The sequence below is a fragment of the Montipora foliosa genome, chromosome 5 (assembly GCF_036669935.1).
Source record: "Montipora foliosa isolate CH-2021 chromosome 5, ASM3666993v2, whole genome shotgun sequence".
NCBI classification, from domain to species: Eukaryota; Metazoa; Cnidaria; class Anthozoa; order Scleractinia; family Acroporidae; genus Montipora; species Montipora foliosa.
The window spans coordinates 44,262,425-44,280,504 of NC_090873.1; the positions used below are offsets into that span (position 1 = coordinate 44,262,425).

General features: G+C 37.3%; 2 protein-coding genes and 1 long non-coding RNA gene across 3 annotated transcripts in view; 1 reads left to right on the plus strand and 2 right to left on the minus strand.

The window, feature by feature from the left end:
* LOC138004327 (very long chain fatty acid elongase 5-like) overlaps positions 1–6,775 on the plus strand; it is a 10,011-nt gene extending 3,236 nt beyond the window's left edge. The window contains exons 2-4 of the mRNA XM_068850809.1: positions 4,796–4,923; positions 5,798–6,022; positions 6,424–6,775. Coding sequence (XP_068706910.1) covers positions 4,796–4,923; positions 5,798–6,022; positions 6,424–6,771 — 701 coding nt within the window. The 3' untranslated portion in view covers positions 6,772–6,775. The remainder of the gene's footprint in view (positions 1–4,795; positions 4,924–5,797; positions 6,023–6,423) is intronic.
* Positions 1,378–4,213, minus strand: LOC138004329 (uncharacterized). Its single transcript, XR_011123780.1, has 3 exons — positions 3,590–4,213; positions 3,004–3,062; positions 1,378–2,007 (listed from the first exon to the last, which is right to left on the minus strand). It is a non-coding gene; the product is annotated as an uncharacterized lncRNA (long non-coding RNA).
* Positions 6,776–6,840: 65 nt separating the features above from the next.
* LOC138004326 (uncharacterized) lies at positions 6,841–18,078 on the minus strand. The gene is made up of 7 exons (XM_068850808.1): positions 17,745–18,078; positions 15,417–15,544; positions 14,411–14,516; positions 13,552–13,640; positions 11,502–11,559; positions 10,786–10,909; positions 6,841–10,180 (listed from the first exon to the last, which is right to left on the minus strand). Exons 1-7 carry the CDS (start codon positions 17,923–17,925, stop codon positions 9,904–9,906), a joined length of 963 nt encoding a protein of 320 aa, XP_068706909.1. The 5' UTR covers positions 17,926–18,078; the 3' UTR covers positions 6,841–9,903.
* Positions 18,079–18,080: the final 2 nt, after the last annotated feature.

Here is an 18,080-nt window from a genome sequence, read left to right on the forward strand (position 1 = left end):
AAACAATGTCTTCATGAATACTTACTTGTAGTATATGTAAAAAACCTACAAGGAAGGAAGAATCTCGTCCCATAAATGATGTTAAAGGAAAAATGTCAAGCCTGTAGGAATACCACTATCCACCTCAGATGTTCAGCATCCAAATGTACAACTCCGCTGTACAAGCTAAAACATTTAAGGTCACTACCAAAGTCCACAAAGTCAGTAGATGATTTGTTCCCTGAAACTAAGAAAACTTTTTTGGACCTCATAAGCAGTTTAAGGTGCTGTGGTGCATGTTATGTAAGGCTGCACAGCCTGTCACCCAGTGTAAACAAAAGTGTTCCACAGCCCCTGTCTGCAAACAATTCTATTCAAAATCAAGTTGGTTGTGCCCCAGTGTCATATGAACTGACATCAAAGCGAACTCAGCGGAGGATTTGAAACGAACTTTAAAACTGTGCAAGGCAAAAAGTGGCTGAACTTAAAACAGAAGTTGAAAACATGGGTGCCTCAAATGAACAGATCTGCCAGGAAATTCTTGAAGGCCAATTTGATGGGGTAAACTTTCCTTCTTTTAACTCACATGGTAAAATTCTACCATACATATTCTATCTTACTAGTTGGTTTTTCAGTTTATTTGGATTGATAATGAAAAGATGAACACAATTCAAGGATCTTCCAAGCCCGCGAAACTGAAAACATGGCATACTGTCATGCTTGTATAACAGGGTAAAAGTTACTACTGGTAACCCTACAAAATACAGTGAAGACCCACACAAATGAACCTAGAATTTTCGAGGTCGGGCTGCGCAGGTTCTAATATTTTAGGCTATTTTTTCATAATTCAGGCTGATTACATGTAGTTTCTTAATAGGTTCCTATTTCTCAGAGGAACAACAATAAATTTCTATATTAATTTTTATTCATAAGATATGTAGACAGTACTAGTATTGCACTGTAGCTTTATGGAAAACATATTTCTAGAGAAAATCCAATAAAATGCCAATCAAAGAAAACATATACACAATAGACCTAATCGGCTAACTCAATGTTCTACCCAATTCAAATCTCCTGAGATTAAGATTCTTTGAGTATTGTATTTGCATTATGTACCATTCATATTTAAATGATATGGAAATAACTGAAACAAAACGTTTTATTCCCAAAGGGTTTGAATTGGGTACAACATTGAGTTAGCCGATTAGGTCTATAACAGGAGTTTTCTCGAGGGTGATTTTTTTTGTAAAAGTACCTCTTTTTCTTTGCCAGGCTCAGCAGGTTCTTGTATTTTTGGGTATTTTTAAAATGCCAAATTTCAGCCTGAACTAGGTTCTTATATGTGAGTTTGTACTTGTATGCATTATTCCCTAAAATAGAAAAATAATCCAGGCTATAAAGAGTACTCTTTTTGCGTTCTAATAATCAGATCAGAGTCAGTAATTATTACTGACTAATTCAACGTCAGGACATTTTTCCTTTACCTTTGATAATAAAAAAATAAGATCACAATATTTTTCACCTCTATCAGTACTTCGCACGAATACTGGCTTTAGCAATGTTTTGGAAACATGATTGTAAACATGCAGACCTCACTCTCCAGGAGGTGTTTCTTACTAGAAGTAAAAAGTAAAAGGAGCAAGCCATTGTCTTCACTTCTTTCAAATTCCATTCAGGAAAAAGTGAATGCAAATGCTAACATCATGGAGGGCTTAGCTCTCAGCTACTCCAGAGAGAGGCCTGGAAGTCCCAAATGGGTTGAACTGTTGAGCTGTGTGGCACAGCAATACACAAATAAGGAAATTAAGCAAATGTTCAGGTTTACTAACAGTCGAGGAGAAGAAGTATCATGCACAGACTACGAATTAACAAAAGCTAGACTTTATAGTAAGATGTATGGTCCAGGAGCAGCACTTCCGAAAATAAGACGCCAATATGGTCATAAACTTCCACCAGAAACCATTGCTTTTGTATTAGAATTATCCATCATCTAGACAGTGAAGAGTATTCATCTTATAAAAGTGGCCCCTGTGATGGAAAACAAAAATCATGGATGAGTGAATTATTAGGAGGAGGAAATCAACCTGTTTTGTGGTTCAATTAAGCAAAATAAGTCTGCCTTTTATGACAGATATACATTGTAAACAGGAATGTGAACAACTGGAGATTAGACCTATAAGCTTTAGTACAATTTTTAAGGGTTTGTCTGCAGGAAATTTCAAAATAATGGCAGAGAAGGCAGGACTCTAATATTTGCACAAAACTTGGCGCGGAGTATTTCATCCTGGTAGATAAGCTGCTAACTCGTTTAGGTGAAATGTTGAGGAGCCAACGTAAACCAGACATAACTCCAGGATTAATGAGCAAAGCAAAGACGTCAACAAATAATATATGACTGTTTCCGGTACAAGAAAATTCAGAACGAACATATTTTTGCTCCAGTGGTACATCTTCCAACAGCATCTAACAGGACATTTCCACAGCTTTGCTCTTTCCACACGCCAGCAGTCTAACTTAATTTTTTTGGCATCACCTTCACCTTTTTGAGCAATAAAAATTATTGGAAATGATGTGAACTTTCCAAAAATAATGTGCAAGGCAAAGTTGTTGTTGTCCAAATATGAAAAGTACAACCTTCAGGCTAAAGAACCCTCGCACGTGCAGGAAGCTCGAACGCAAGTGGTTTCGAATGTCAATTATGTAAACAAATTGAGGTGTTGTATTTTCAAACTAAAATTACGCAACTGGTTCAAAACAAAACCACATTTATTTAGGTAGCACTGAAAAGCTTGCACTTTAACGTTCTGTATTGTAGTGACATATGTCTGGTACACTATACAATGAACTTACAACAAAGCGGATAAACAGTGCTGCCATAAAGAATTCGTTAACCAATTATCTCTGCCACAAAGGAATCGCGGATGATTGGAAAAGTTCATGATTTCAAAAGCATTTTACTATGCAAAGTGAAAGCACCAGAGGTGATGTTCAAAATAATAGTATGATCAGTAATCCAGTACTTACCAAATGGAAGCAGATCTCTTGCTGAAAGGGCGATGTTTAAAGTTGAGAAATGCACTACCCTGCAAGTTTGAGACGAGATCAGACAACCGGTTCAAATACATTTAAAGCAAATAATGCTCAAATCAAGTGTACAACATCTAGAAACTTTCAATTACGACGTGCAATCCTTGGTACAACAAGATTTTTGCAGCGTAGCCTGACAAGAAAGAGGTAAGTAATATGGGTTTCGCACAACGGTGTATTTTATTTTCAATTCCCAAACGCATAAAAACTCAAGGATGTATATTCCGCTTACGCTGAAACAACTAACAAAATTACGGTTTCAACAGAACAGGTGAAGTCAAAACCTTCATTTTGAAGTGTTGGCAGTTTCATAAAGTTCACAAATAATCTCGTTTGAGCTTTTTTTTTCTCAAGGGAAAATCTCGCTCAATGAATTGGAGAACACAAGTTGAGCTCGACCGGCTTAACGCTCGACCCTTAAGTTAATTGTGCTTTAACACAGCCTTTCAAAGAGATTTCAGAGTTTTAAAGTATCAATTGTTATTGAAATAACTTAGGTTATAGAAGTAAAACAATTACATACCTTTAATGAATTCATTTGGCAAGATAGTATCCACAGTAAACCGTCTCAAACCGTCAGAATCAGCCATAACTTCTGTGACAAACGGCCGGCATTGTTCGCATCTCATGGCAAGTCTACTGAAGCAAATCTCCCATTTGCATCCTAGGCGTTTTTGTACCACAAAATGCTTCATATCCTTCCGACAAAGGTTAGAAATGAGCCAGGGAACAGGACTTTTTCTGAGTCGAAATGATTGTGGCGGCCATCAAAATATTCCCTGGCGCGAAACACACGTGATTCCAACTAAAATTGACTGGCGGCAAAAGATTATTATGGTATTTTTGGCCGCGCAATGCTCGAAGTTCAAAAAAAACTCGTCTTAATTGTTGGGAATTGTGAAAAACAAACTCAGTCATCGAATGATAATGTGATTTACCAGTGTCTCACAGATCAATTATTTGCCTCAGCCTTCGGCATCGGCAAATAATCGATGTGCTCACCACTGACATTTCACAATATTTTGCTCAACCTTGCCCGATAATTGTTAAATAATTGCAACGACTTTACACTGATTGAACTAAAGAGACCAGTTTGTGCTGTGCATGAGCAGTGGGATACCATGGAAAGAATAGAAAAGGGCCTAATCCCCTTCTACACCTCCCCTCTCAGGTCAAAGGATGTAAAGTGCAGGTTGGGGTTGCAGGTCATTGTTTCACCATAACTGAAACAACCCAACCTTTACAAAAATGCTACATGTAAGCTTAGGCTTAAACATTATTTTTTAGGCCTAATGTTAGCATACTGTAAGTAAAGGTTTGGGTTGTTTCAGCTATGGTGAAACAGTGACCTGCAACCCCAACCTGCACCCTGCAGTTTACAGTCCCTCCACTCTCGCGATGGGGTATCAACTCATTCCTCAGTTCCCTACATGGGTGACTCAATATCCTCCCACAGCCCCCTACTTGGGCAACTTTCCCTGACTGGACTGAGTGATCTGTTTGACAAGAGTGTGATTTCCCCTCCTTAGAGTCCAGATGGGGCAATGTTTAAAGCTTCCCAAGCCATCTCAAGGAATTTCTGGTTCAAGGGAATATAGGTCAACCTCATTCAGGCAGTTCAGGGATGAGAGGGATGAAGATGATAATGAGAACTGAAAGAATAAAAATAAGTATTGTTATTGGAAGTTAAATGTTAAATGATGGATTTCCATTTCCGTTTTTTCTGCAGTGAAATATTTAAATTTCTCCAAAGCTGTTATACAATTGCCATCATTCCCTGTTGCTCTGGTGTACTTGATCCTCATCCCTGCATCTTTGCTATGGAAGCGACACACTTCACCTCTAGGACTGCAAAAGGTGACTGAGTTATCCTTGAGCGTTTATTCAATTATGAAAGAAGAAGGACAGATGTAAATAGCCTTTAATATTTGGAAGTACTTTATGCCAGATATTCTATTGTTAGTTTAGACAACTGTTTGGTGCTATAGAGAAACCCTTTAAGTTGTCCTCAAAATGCAGGAAACTGCACCACTTAGAGTCTTCAACTCAATTTTTTTTAATGGACATGTACTTCGCCTTGTTACAACTGGCAAAAAATTTCACTGAAGGAATATCGAGGGCAATGGTTGAGGATCTCTTTACACAATCATTGTATGGGGGGCAGGATAACACAGTGGTAGAAGAAAGCACTCGGCACTCTGCCGAGCAGAGTAAAGCTACAAGCACATGCAAAGAACACTGCAGAAACCGCATCAGAATACCACTGACGCAGTGGAACAGGGAACACCCTGACATGCCCATCACAGTAACACAACACCTGAAAAAATGCCAGAATGCTAATGGCCTGACACCTGACCACACAGTACAGACATAAACACCAACACCACACCAAGCATTGAGTACACTTGCTCCTAGTGGTAAACTAAGTTAAATAACATTTAACCCTATTAATAAAGATGATAATGATGATAATTATAATTATAATAATGACGATGATGATAGTACTGGACAGTACCCATCATTAAGCCTCTGCTAAGTGAACTTGAAAGGATTCTCTTTTCCTCTAAGATCAAAGCATTAATTTTGTATAGTGAACTGTCCTCAAAAGGTGAAATACCATTGAGCTCCTAATTTCATATGGGTCTAATGTGCAGCACTTAAGCCTGGTTATTGCTTGACTTGTATTCCACCTATCCATATTGCTCATAAAAATAATTGTGTTTCGATCCAGGTGTTGGTGGCATACAACTTTATCTGTAGTGTTCTCAGCCTTTACTCCTTTGGTGTCATTGTGAAAGCTTATTATCAAGGTGGTCTGCTTTACACATTTGCCATGGTTCATGATGCTGATGTGAAACATGCATTTGTTGTCTATGTGTTCACCAAATACTTGGAGCTTCTGGATACAGTCTTCATGATTCTTAGGCACAGGCAACGGCAAATCACATTCCTTCATGTAAGTTAATCATTGTCATGACAGAGTTTTGGATTATTGTTGTTTTAGTAGACTACCGGGCTGGGAGTTCAGAATCCAACTATACTAACCACTTAGGGGCTTGAAATGAGACGAGACTGCTGCCTTTGAAAGGGCACCTAAAAATGGTCAGACCCTGACATTTTGCTTTTACATGTAACTCCACATCCAAGATTGAACATGCCCTTCATATATTATTTATGAAGGGTATGTTACATCTTGGAAATGGCCATTTAGCTTGATTACCTCTGCTACTATTCTAAATGGCATGGTGCCCATTTTTTGTTTCTTGTTGTAAACATATTTTCTTTAGCAGTGCCAAATGAAGTTGTTGCTGTTGTTGTTGTTGTTGTTGTTGTTACTAAGATTGACTTCTGTTTCAGGTATACCACCATACATCTATCTTACTGCTAAGTGACTATGCCCTTCGCTTCACTCCTTGGCCAGCCATTGGCGTCATGTTGGGAATGAATTCATTTGTTCATGTTTTTCTCTATCTTTACTATGGCCAGTCAGCGTTGCAACCTGCTCAGAGGCCGCAGTGGAAGCAGAGAATGACTCAGCTCCAGTTGTTTCAGTTTGTGGTCGGTCTTATCCACGCATGGTTTGGTTACTTGCACCATGGTTTCTGTATTTTTGCTATATTTTATGACATGAGTATGATGGCATTGTTTGGCAATTTTTATTATCATGCTTTTGTCAAAGTCAAACTTAACAAGAAAAATGAGTGAAACCTGCAGAAGATTAATTTTATATCTTAATAAATAATTATTGTTCATATTTAATAATCAGACTTCTCATACTGCATTACACAAAATTTAATCTTTTCATTCATTTTTTAAATTATATTAAACAGCAAGAGCACTTATATTCTACACTGTACATTTACATTGTGATACAAATTTCACAAAAATGAACCTAAATTTACATACCGGTAATTTGCATATGTACCTATTTATTACTTTTCTCATCTTATTTCTCTCTTTGCTGTAGCTTGTATGCAAAAGAGATTTAAAAGACCTGATTCCTCATCCCTTAGATTATTTACCGGGTGTTCCCAACTAGCTTTTTTCAACAATGCTCTAGTTATTTTACATTATTGAAATGAAACTTACACTGTATTGTGCACTTAATTCTTCCTTTCCTCGTGCGTTATTTAATTACTTATGCTAGAGGAGCAGAAGGAGTCTGCGACAAAACCTGGGCAAACATTTAGGTCTATGTCACCAGCCTAATATAAAAATAGATAAAAGACAAAATAAATGTGGAGGTAGAGTCTACCTTGGCATAAAGTGCTCAATGCTGTGGTAGCAGAGCTAAGTATACATACCGGTAAGTTGAAGGATTAAAGAGGACGCATCGATTCTGTGACTCTGAGTTTCGCACCTAAGCGCTCGTCAGACAGAACATGAAACTCATAGTCACAGAGAATCGATGCGTCCTCTTTAATCCTTCAACTTATGTAAGAGACAAAATATGGATCTAGACAAACTAACTTCTTTGTGCAGCTTCAAAGATGCATGCACAATCTGTCTGTTGTGCATCTGTATACAGGATGAATGTGACCAGTGAAGTCACTAGAATTTTTTGCACAAAATTATACATCTGGCTGGTGCACTAATTTTAAATTAAAATGGCTCCCACCAATGTGCTTCAAATGTTTGCCCAAGTTCATCCCAGATATGCATCTCATATTTATAATACACTGTAGCTTGTCAATCTTTGCTTGAAATGAATAAATAATAATTACATTATAATAATAAAAGCCCATTGACTCCTAGGAGTGTAACTGTCTAATGCAACACAACTATTTGTGGCTCTTTTTTATCCAAATAACATTATTATGTACGAGTGACAACCCAGGAATTTGAGAAGTCATTTAATTTAAATCACAATGAATCAGGCAAATAACTACACAACAAGCGACACCACAACAATAAAGTACAGCGTTTTCATTGAGAACTTTTGCATCTAAATGTCTTTTTCAGTTTGTTATCAAGATTCCCATACAAATCCTTATAATTTTTTTACCCTCTGTGACTGGGCCGCTTGTGGTCTGCTATACTCAGAACTGCACATGTGCTGGGGAGAGTATTGTGTCTCAAAGCTGCGTCTCAATCCATGATTGATAAAACAGAGCCACAATGTACTTGTGTCTTTACAAAATTCACCATTAAAATACACAACTTCAGAAAACCAATAATTAGATAAAAACGAAAAAGGAATCTGTTAACAATTTAAAGGGTCTTTTACAACATTCCGTCTTGATAACTATAATAAAAATTATAAAAGGGAGAGAGAAATATGATCTGTTTGAGCAGATCATGTCACTCAACTATAAATAAAATGTTCTGTATCAATGGGTTTTTATTCGTTCAATGCATATGCTGCAAAGATAATAAATAAAGAATGCGGTTCACTTCTAGATATAACTATAATAGCTTCATCATTGTCTGGGCAACTTTGGGATCTTGATAAGTGAAATCCAAAGACAAGTTTTGGAACTGGGAAATTGTTTTGATTTTTTTTCTTTTCTTGGCATGAACAAAACTTAAATTGTATATTAGCTAAGCAAGACATGAAAGTGTGCAATGTAATAGACCTTATTCATAAATGGCGGTCACATTTATAATTCTTTTGTCCACGTGCAAATTAGCCTACCAAGCCTCATTTTAGAGCAAGAATTCTTTTCAATTCACTGTAGGGTATCGAGGCTTGGTAGGCTAATTTGCACTTCGACAAAAGAATTATAAATTGACCACCATTTATGAATAAGGTCTATACACTTCACTTCCCATAACATGCTAGTAAACAATAATAACGATTGTTTATTGGCATATATGAGAAATTCTCTTGAGGTATAAGGCCAAATTGCCAATGCCATATGAATGCTAGGAGGATTTCAAATGTAGTGTTTGAAACATCCATAGCGAAATACCTCTGATGAGTCCCTCCCTTCCCCACCGACGCAGCACCACAGTTTCTTTAGAAACTACCCCTTCATTCATTGATATTATGCCAGGCCACCAATGAAAATAATTATGAAGTGTTGTGTCCTCTGTGATTTAATTAAACCATTAATTTTTGTTTTAAATCCATCAAAATTCCCCAGAGACAATTTTACTCTGGCTTGAACATTGGTTTTTCACAAGAAATATTAAAATATTATAAATCATAACTTTCCTCATTGGCATCAACCATTAATTTTGTTCTTGGGCTAAAAGGAGGGATCCTTACATGTTACACTGATATCTTAGCTCAATGATTCATCTCTTCGACATGAGAAAACATGGCTGTATACTTAAGGGTTCAATCACAAACATTTCATGTCATGATGGATCATGCTCTGTGACATAGCTTGGCAGAACAGGGTTGACCCACCTCCAGTTCTCCACTTTACATCTTACTGCTAAGTGACTATGCCCATCACATCACTCCTTGGCCGGCGAATGTTGCAAATGAATTCATTTGTTCATGTTTTTCTCTATCTTTACTATGGCCAGGCAGTGTTGGAACCTGCTCAGCGGCCGCAGTGGAAGCAGATACTCACCATTGCGTCACCTGTTGTGACAGTCATTTAATGTGCCAACCAGAGATCTATTGGCTGTCGAAACAAACTTTGGTTCTTTTGTTCTGTGGTTGACAAAATTTAAAAATCAAAAGAATTGTTTATAAACAGTGAATATCGTTATAATTATGCCTTCTCCTTTTCAAACATCTTTAACTGCAATTCATTCAATCAAGATTTAGTGTCCTGAGGAATAACCGCTTTGTAAAGCAGCCAATGCCAAGTTATCTATTTCATTCCTTCATAATTGTCAGTAATTGTTTCTTTATTTCTTTATCTTTTTTCACTGTTTTAATCAGGACAAACTAGATTGTGCTTCAAACCCAGAGTTCCTCAAAGATTGCTCCAGTGCAGTTTGGGTCGCAGCATGACCCATTTTCTGTTTCCAAAGCAACAAAATTTGATAAGTCTGTTCTCGTGAGCGATTTGGGTAGTTGTTTTTCACATCTCGTATTTCTTGCTTGGTGAAGCCAAGGTTATGAGCAAGTGGAGTCCAGTCTCTCTCTCCAATTTTACCCGCTACATCCACCAATAATTCATCTGAAATTATAGGTTCACTCTCTGGCTCAGATCTGTTGACAAACAATCATGATACAGGTGTATGCAAGTTCTTTTAAAAGTAGTCAAAGATAATGTTGGGTAATTAATAGTGTATTGACTTTGGCATGACATGGCAGCAATGTCCATTGTAATTGAGGAGGGAAATGTACAAATCATACCTACATGAGATGAAAAATATCCTTTAGGCTACCAGAAAATAAATTCTAACTTTTTGTGAACTGACAACTTAATCCATTGACACCCAGGATTGAGACTTCACAGATTTTACTCTGTTTAATACCAGACGATTTTACTCAGCAACTGGGGGTGCCCTAAGGTGCACTGGGAGTAATAATTTTTGGGTGAGATCATGCCACCTCCATGACCACAAGCAGCCTCTCTTTTGCTCTACCGATAATGCAAAACCATTGTTAAACCATTGTTTGTTCGGTCATTTTGGATGTTCAAACAAAAGAGAGACACCACTGCCCTGCTAGAAACATCACAACTGATCCAACCACTGAGGCACCTCGAACTCCAAAAATCCATGATTATACTGACTGATAATTTTATTAGTGTTAATTAATCATTAACTGATTAAGGCCTTCTTGTCAAAGGAATTTCAAATGAAACATACATTGAACTGCTGGGTGGTTGAGAGTCTATTTCAGCTGGTAAGATGTCAAAGTTGGTGAGTTTGGTGATTTCATCTTCTGGAAGTTGTAAAACCCATTTCATCCACTGATCAGCATCAATAAACCCTATTAAAAGGAAAAATCACATAATCTGCAGTCAGTTTTAGCAAATTTCAATTTTCAAAAAATAATCTGGTTGATTTCAAGAAGAATCAATAAAATTATTAACTGGGTTTGCCTGCATTCTTAAAACATCCTTCAAAAGTCATTAATAATTCATTAGCGTAACAGCCTATCAAAATGCCGATGAAACATGACATGCATGAGCTTTATATCCTGATTAAACACTCCTCGTTAGTATTCTAATAAGGCATAGCTTGTTTTTCTTGTATGCTAATACTCTCCTCTCACAATTTGAACCATTGTTCTGAGTCCAGAGGGACACACTTTTGTGGAATGTTTTTGAAGCCGTTCAAAAAACTCACACTTTACCTGGTCTAAAAACACTCGGCTATATTCCTCATGTTTTCAACCCCGATAAAACACTGCTGGTCATTTTTTTAAACATCACTTTCTGAATTATACGTTATAAAGAAAGTTGATATTACAAACATTCACCAAGCCACTTGTAATAATTATTATTAAAATGGTCTTTGATCAAATCAAATGCAAGGGCCCTCTGTCATTTGCAATATTGCACTGGAATTGATTCTCAAACCTTGTAATTTATCATCTATTGTTTTCACCAACAATTCCGCCTTTGATCTGGCAGTTTCCTGAAGGAACCAAGAAACAAGAATTTATTGCTTATAATTTGGGACATTTCTTCACTCAAATAATCAAAATTACAATTATTATTTTGTAATTTTGATGAGAAGATTTTTCTATTGTCATGTGCTTTTGATTATCCAATGGAAAAGATGCATTATAAATCAATAAATTATTATTATTATTATTATTATTATTATTATTACATGACTGTATGTTGTACCTAAGTGCTCCACAGACATTAAAACTTGAAGTTCTCATTGGCAGCCTTGGGTGCCTATGTCCCGTCTTCTCAATATGCCATTTCAGAGTTCATGTCTGCCTCCTCTTTGAAGCGAGTCTATTTTGCGTGGGTTATTAGTTCTACTTTACATGTGAATGAAAACTAATCTTCGTAAGAAAAACTTTGCACTTAGACTCGCTTTGAAGAGGAGGCAGACATGAACATGGAAATGGCCTATTACTAGAATTATTATTGTCATCAAAAGTCATGCTAAAAACTGTCAAAAGATGCAACAGTATCCATGCCTGGTTTTTACAAGAGCGATCTTCAACCAATCAGAAGTAAAACCAAAACCAACCGTGGCCAGCACATGCACACTTTCCCCATGCTTTGTGTCGGCTACGTGTAATTGATTCTTTTCACGGTTAGTTTTTCTCATTTGCATTACAATGTAATCTAGCATGTATGTGAGGCAATTTCGGGCTATTTTGTAGTTTTAACCCGAAATTGCCTCACACCCATGTTAGATATTTATATTGTAAATGCAAATGAGCGAAACTAACCGTGAAAAGGGCTATTACTTCAAGTTTTGATTGGTTTACTGGATTGTCTCTGTCCAAGTAATTACTTTGGTTTTATGACATGAGCATTACGTTATGATCTTAAACCACTGATAAAAACTCTCAAATTTCTGCACAAATTTATGCATATAACAACACATCTTGATGGCTTTAAGTGGGCTGGCCAGACTTAATGTATACAAAGGGTTATAAACAAGGAGAACTTGTTAATGTTACGATCTGAACACCCTGACCTCTTTCGAATTATTTTATTCTAATGGAGCTTAAAGACCATGGGTTGAAATAGGCTGGCCAGACTTACTGTATACAAAGCGATTAACTTAATAGGAGAACTTGTTGCTATTAGGATGGAATCTGGGGATACTGAACATCCTGGTCATTCCTTTTTATGAAAGGAAAGGTGTTACACGTGAACATGTAACTCAACAAGAAATTAGCATACGTAGCTTATTACACGTGCATTTGCAATGTGCAGTAAATTAGCATATCTAGCTTGTTATTTAAGACCTTGACGTTTCGCTATTAAAGCAATAACTTTATCGAGAGCACCACGCTATCAACACAGAGAAGGATGGTCTTGTCCTTGAGCTCCATTTAATAAGCCGGTAATGTGCATTAAGTTATCTTACTACTGATAAAAACTCTCAAATTTCTGCACAAATTTATGCATATAACAACACGTCTTGTTAAACACAAGTCAACTTACCAGCTATAAGACTAAAATAATACAAGCTACTGGATAATCAGTCCAGTTCATTGCTTGGCACTACGCCATCCATAGGATGCTTTTAAGAATTAATTAGCCACGTCACCTTGGCAGGTTACATCAAAATAGGGCTGCCACTCTCTGTATCAGTGCAAGCTATTTGTTGGGGAGGTCATCCATGTAATTGCATTGAAGTATGTTAACATCCCTGATTTAGTACACAATAGTTTCAAATTAAGTACCAACAACTGACAAAAATGGTCAGCTACTTCACTCAAAGAAGTCGGCCACTTTTTTCCCTGAATTGATTAAGTAGTTAAAGCCAGATTTTTTCATGCCTTAGACTAAAATTCATTTTGACAATGACAGCAGTTGTTTACTCTACTTAAACCAGCTGCCAACTTTGAATTTTATTACAACCCCTGAGTACAATCTGGTCAGAACCTTGTAATGACATAAGAAAGTAAAACTGATCAATTCGCATACTGACTTCATTTACAGAACTGTCAAGCTTCAAAATAATTTGCTTCAATCCTTGAACATCTAAAGGCTGTGATCTGTTGAGTAACTTAAAGATGCCTGAAGAGAAAAAAGAGATTTTCAATTAATTGGAAATGTTACCTTTAATTAAACTTTGTACAGCAATCATTCTGCTTTTATTGTTACAGCAGCTTCAACAAGATAGCAAAATTCTACATATTAAAAGGTTGCACCAATCATATTTCACACAGTATTGAATGGGGTTCAAATTTTTTGACTTAAATCATCAACAATATCGTCCTTATGGGCAGACACAAAGACAAAGACAAAGACAAAGTAGCCATTGGTGAAGAGTGAAGTTGGTAGTGTATTTTCTATAGTTACTAACTGTAGCCATCTTCTTTTGGAGTCCCTGCAGTTGGCCAACTGTTAAAAAGCTGTAAATCACTATTTTCAGTGAGTAACAACACAGTAATTGCCATAGCAGGAAATCACACAGTGAGTGACAATAGCCACCTATAAATACTTATGCTGCCTTGCCAGACTACTAGAGGATAACCTGTTAGTTGAAAGAAGTCAAAATGTTTTTTTTCCCAGCATTTTTTATGGCCTACTTTTCAAGCCAGGGTACTGTATTAAAATTTTAATATTAATGCATAACGTAAATACCGGTACATGCATGATAGTGAGAGTGGCAAGGATTGACAGCAGTAACAATAATTCTTGACTGACATTAATAATTTGAACTCCAGATTTTGCATGTTGTTTTAACCCGTTGACCCCTGGGAGTGAGACTTAACAGATTTTAACGCCAGGCGATTTTACTCCTCAACCTCCTCCATTAATGTAAAGTACAATTATAACAGTACCTTCAAGTTTTTGCTCCAAAGGTGCAGTTTTCCACCACATCAAGACACCAACAAAAGAATAGAATGTTATATTACCATCCTCATCCCTTGGAAATGTCCTCCAGATCTAAACAAAAATGATGTAAAGTTCTTTGTACAATGTACATACTGTTAATTATTCAACCAAAAAACCTTTGCTTGGGCATTGCTGACCAGTAACTGTCCTTCTAATTGAAGGAATTAATTAGTTAGCCTATAGATTACATCAGGCCTGTAGCAGGGAAATTAAGGGGAAGGCACACTGTGAGAGGCACAATGTGAGATCAGTAGTTCATAAAAGAAACTAAACAGAGAACCCACTTTTTCAAAGTAATAATTTTGTCAAGATATGTATTATTTAAGAGCCAGCTGTCTCCAAGCAACAAGGCCGTAAGAAATATAAGGTTCAATCCTTGAACACTAAATGTTCTTAAAAAAGTGTAGTAAACACCATCAAGTATCCAATAACACCAATACATGTAATTCCTTCACTTGTTTTTGTTGAGATGAAGTCAATGTGGTACGTCCAGGAGAGAAATTGCAGTCAATTATCAGTACTCCTACATGTACATGTATGTATTTTACAGTCATACGTTTCACCTTTGAGAGGTACTAGTTTCTTAGAGGAGAAATACTTTCAAGCTTAACCCTTTTACTCCCTAGAGTGCCACTTATAGATTTTACTCTGTCTAACGCCAGACGATGTTACTCTGTCTAACACCAGACGATTTTACTCGTCAACTGGCGGCATCCTAGGGTGTTTAAGGAGTGAATGGTTTATTAAAGAGGTAACTTTAAAATGTCTGAATTTAACCTTTCACACAAATGCAATGAGTCTTCTTTCAATTGACAAATTTAAAGTCTCAAGGTTATTTCTAGATCTTTATCTGTGAATAATTATCTTAAAAAGCAAAAGGTTTTGGAGGAACAATGGATGCCATTAACATGGATTAAGAAAAGATGATTGATGTAAAATTGTCAAAATAACCTGTCTGGCAAAAGGATCTGATGTAAATAATTCGCGTTGAATAATTTCTTCATATGGCAGAGTCCCATCATCATTTGGGCCAAGCTGCTGGAATCGCAACCAAAGTCGCTCTATTTCTGTAACAGGTACTGTTGAAAAAGGTTAGACTAAGTAAAGATAACAATAATAGTAATAAAAATAATACCAATAATAATAATAATTATAATAATAATAATAATAATAATATACATGAAAAAATTACTTGATTCTGATTGACTGAGAGCAGTGTAGTTCAAGTTTAACACAGTGCAAAAAGTGTAATACCAGTGCAAATTACACATCGAAATTCTGGATTATGATTGGCTAATAATCAATAGGGTTTGGTCAGAACCAATCAAATCTTTTGTATTCAAATCAAGCGCACGCCCTGGATGGCGCAATTTATGGTGTAATTTTTCCCTGATTGCGTGATACGCATGCGTTTCTTCTGCTTAACCATCTCAAATTTTTTCATGTATATTATTGATAAGTAATCACATGATTTTTCTCATGCACTTTGGGATAAATAAGCACTTGTAAAATTTTTGAAAGACTACAAATTGCACTCGCCCTACAGACTGGTTCATCTTTGAAAACATTTACTCCTTGTTATTTATTCCAAATTCCACTTGGAATCATGTGATTACCTACACTAACAAATAACAATCAGTATTAGTAGTACATTAGTGGTAGTAATGGTGGTGGTCGTGGTAGTGCAGTGGCAGCAGTAGTAATAGTAGTAGACACCCAAGGCCATGGGAATTGCACATGTGGCTAGCTGTCATAGGAAATTCCCCAGACTAGCAATTGCTGTGACAGTCATAAAACAATGATAATGATAATAATTACAGGAGTTACCGTAAGAGATTGAAGACAAATGATTATACTTTGCATACACTGTGTAGTGAAAGATTGGAGAATGAACAGCACTTATTTGTATGTTGGCAATTATTGCATGAAGAACAAGAAACACCATGATGGCAAAGTAGCACTAAGAGGAGCTGAAATAGGAGAAACAGCCATAAAAGTGGAGAGAACTGGCACCAGAGCACCAGCCCCTGTAAGTGGTCAAGAAAGACGGGATGAAACCGACATGGGGCAAACCATGGTCAGTTACAAAAGTCACACCATGGGCTGGTTCCTGAAAGGTGTAATAACTCTATTTCAGGGATAAAATGTGCCGGAATCTGGAATAGAGTTATTACACCTTTCAGGAACCGGCCCCAGGTCAACTCGGATCGCTCGCCTCGGATCGAGTGAAAAATGGTTTTGTAAAAGGTAAAGTCACTGTTACAAGCCTAGAAAGGCCCATCAGGCCAGCACTTATCTCTAGTTTCTGTAGCATGAAGCGACTACTCTACTCTCCTCCCTGGATGGGATGCTAGTCCATCGCAGGGTTACCCCCAGCATTTCCGCTGGTACCCATTTATACACCTGGGTGGAGGGAGGCATTGTGAGAGTAAAGTGTCTTCCCTAAGAACACAACACAATGTCCCCAGCCAGGACCTGAACCCAAACCACTTGATCCAGAGTTGAGCACTCTAACCATGAGGCCACTGCGCCTCCCCGAAATGGTTTTGTAAGTCAAAAATAATTTTACGTTTGAGCTGATTTCACCAAGGTTAGCTTAAAGATAAAGGCCAGGGTAATTTCTTGAGGTTTTATCATCGTTTTTACGTGGATGCGAGGTGAGCGATTCGAGTAAATCCGGTCTGACTTTTGTACATGCAAACCATGGTGTCTGCAAAACAGGGTTAATGTGAGCTTATTTTACATTGGAAAGCGGGGTGAGGCCGTGAGGGGAGGGGAGGGGTGTCGTTGCAGCATTGTAGCAGCAAAATAGGCCATTTTACAGTTGTAACCAAGTTACCTGGTCTACGAATGGAAGCGAGGCTGCCGGTGACCCTGCTTTGATACAAACCTCCGTGCTTTTGTAATGTTAATACGGACTAATAAGAATTACAACAACACAATTTACATAATAAAAGCAGTGAGGTTTGTATCAATGCAAGGTCACCGGCAGCCTCGCAGCTACTCCTAGGCTAGGTCGCTGAGCAAACAACTGTAAAATGGCCTATTAATTAATTGGAAATCCTAAGTACTTTATACTTTAATTAAACAAGCAAGAAGATGAGCAAATCTGGGCAATTTTCAAGTGCAATAACAATAGACAATATTAACATTGATGTCTGCGATCCACAATTTTCTTCCTTGCAACGATTTACCCATAATTCAAGTAGTTAGTCAAATCAGCTGCAAATACTTTGACAAGTGAGCGACTAGTACTATTGACTTGATTTATTCACCTACCAACATAGTCCTCTGGCAGTCCTGGGATGATCGACTCAAACAATGGCTTCAGTGCTTCTTCAAGTTGATCTTCTTTCTGAGGGCCATCAGTTACCACATCAGCTGAGTTTCTCTCAGGAGGAGGACTGGGGTCTCGTTGTTGTTGTTCTGATTGCCTGCTTCTCCTCAAAAACTTAAACATTTGGAGCTCCTATTCAAGAAAAATAAGACATCTCGTCTTTCACACTTCTCAAAGACTGCGTCTCACCGCATGGTCAGGTGATATGATTCTTGGTAAAAGAGTACAGTGCGAGCGTCCTGTAAGCCATATTGTGTTTTGCTGCATTTCTCGTTCCA

Bases quoted from the DNA above. Each gene is read 5' to 3' on its own strand.
- LOC138004326 (XM_068850808.1), bottom strand. From the start codon at position 17,925: ATGTTTAAGTTTTTGAGGAGAAGCAGGCAATCAGAACAACAACAACGA. The intron at 14,517-15,416 runs GTTATTTTGACA...ATTTTTGTTTAG, and splicing joins CAGATCCTTTTGCCAGACAG to ATCTGGAGGACATTTCCAAG. The intron at 13,641-14,410 runs GTACTGTTATAA...TTTTCTCTTCAG, and splicing joins TTTGGAGCAAAAACTTGAAG to GCATCTTTAAGTTACTCAAC.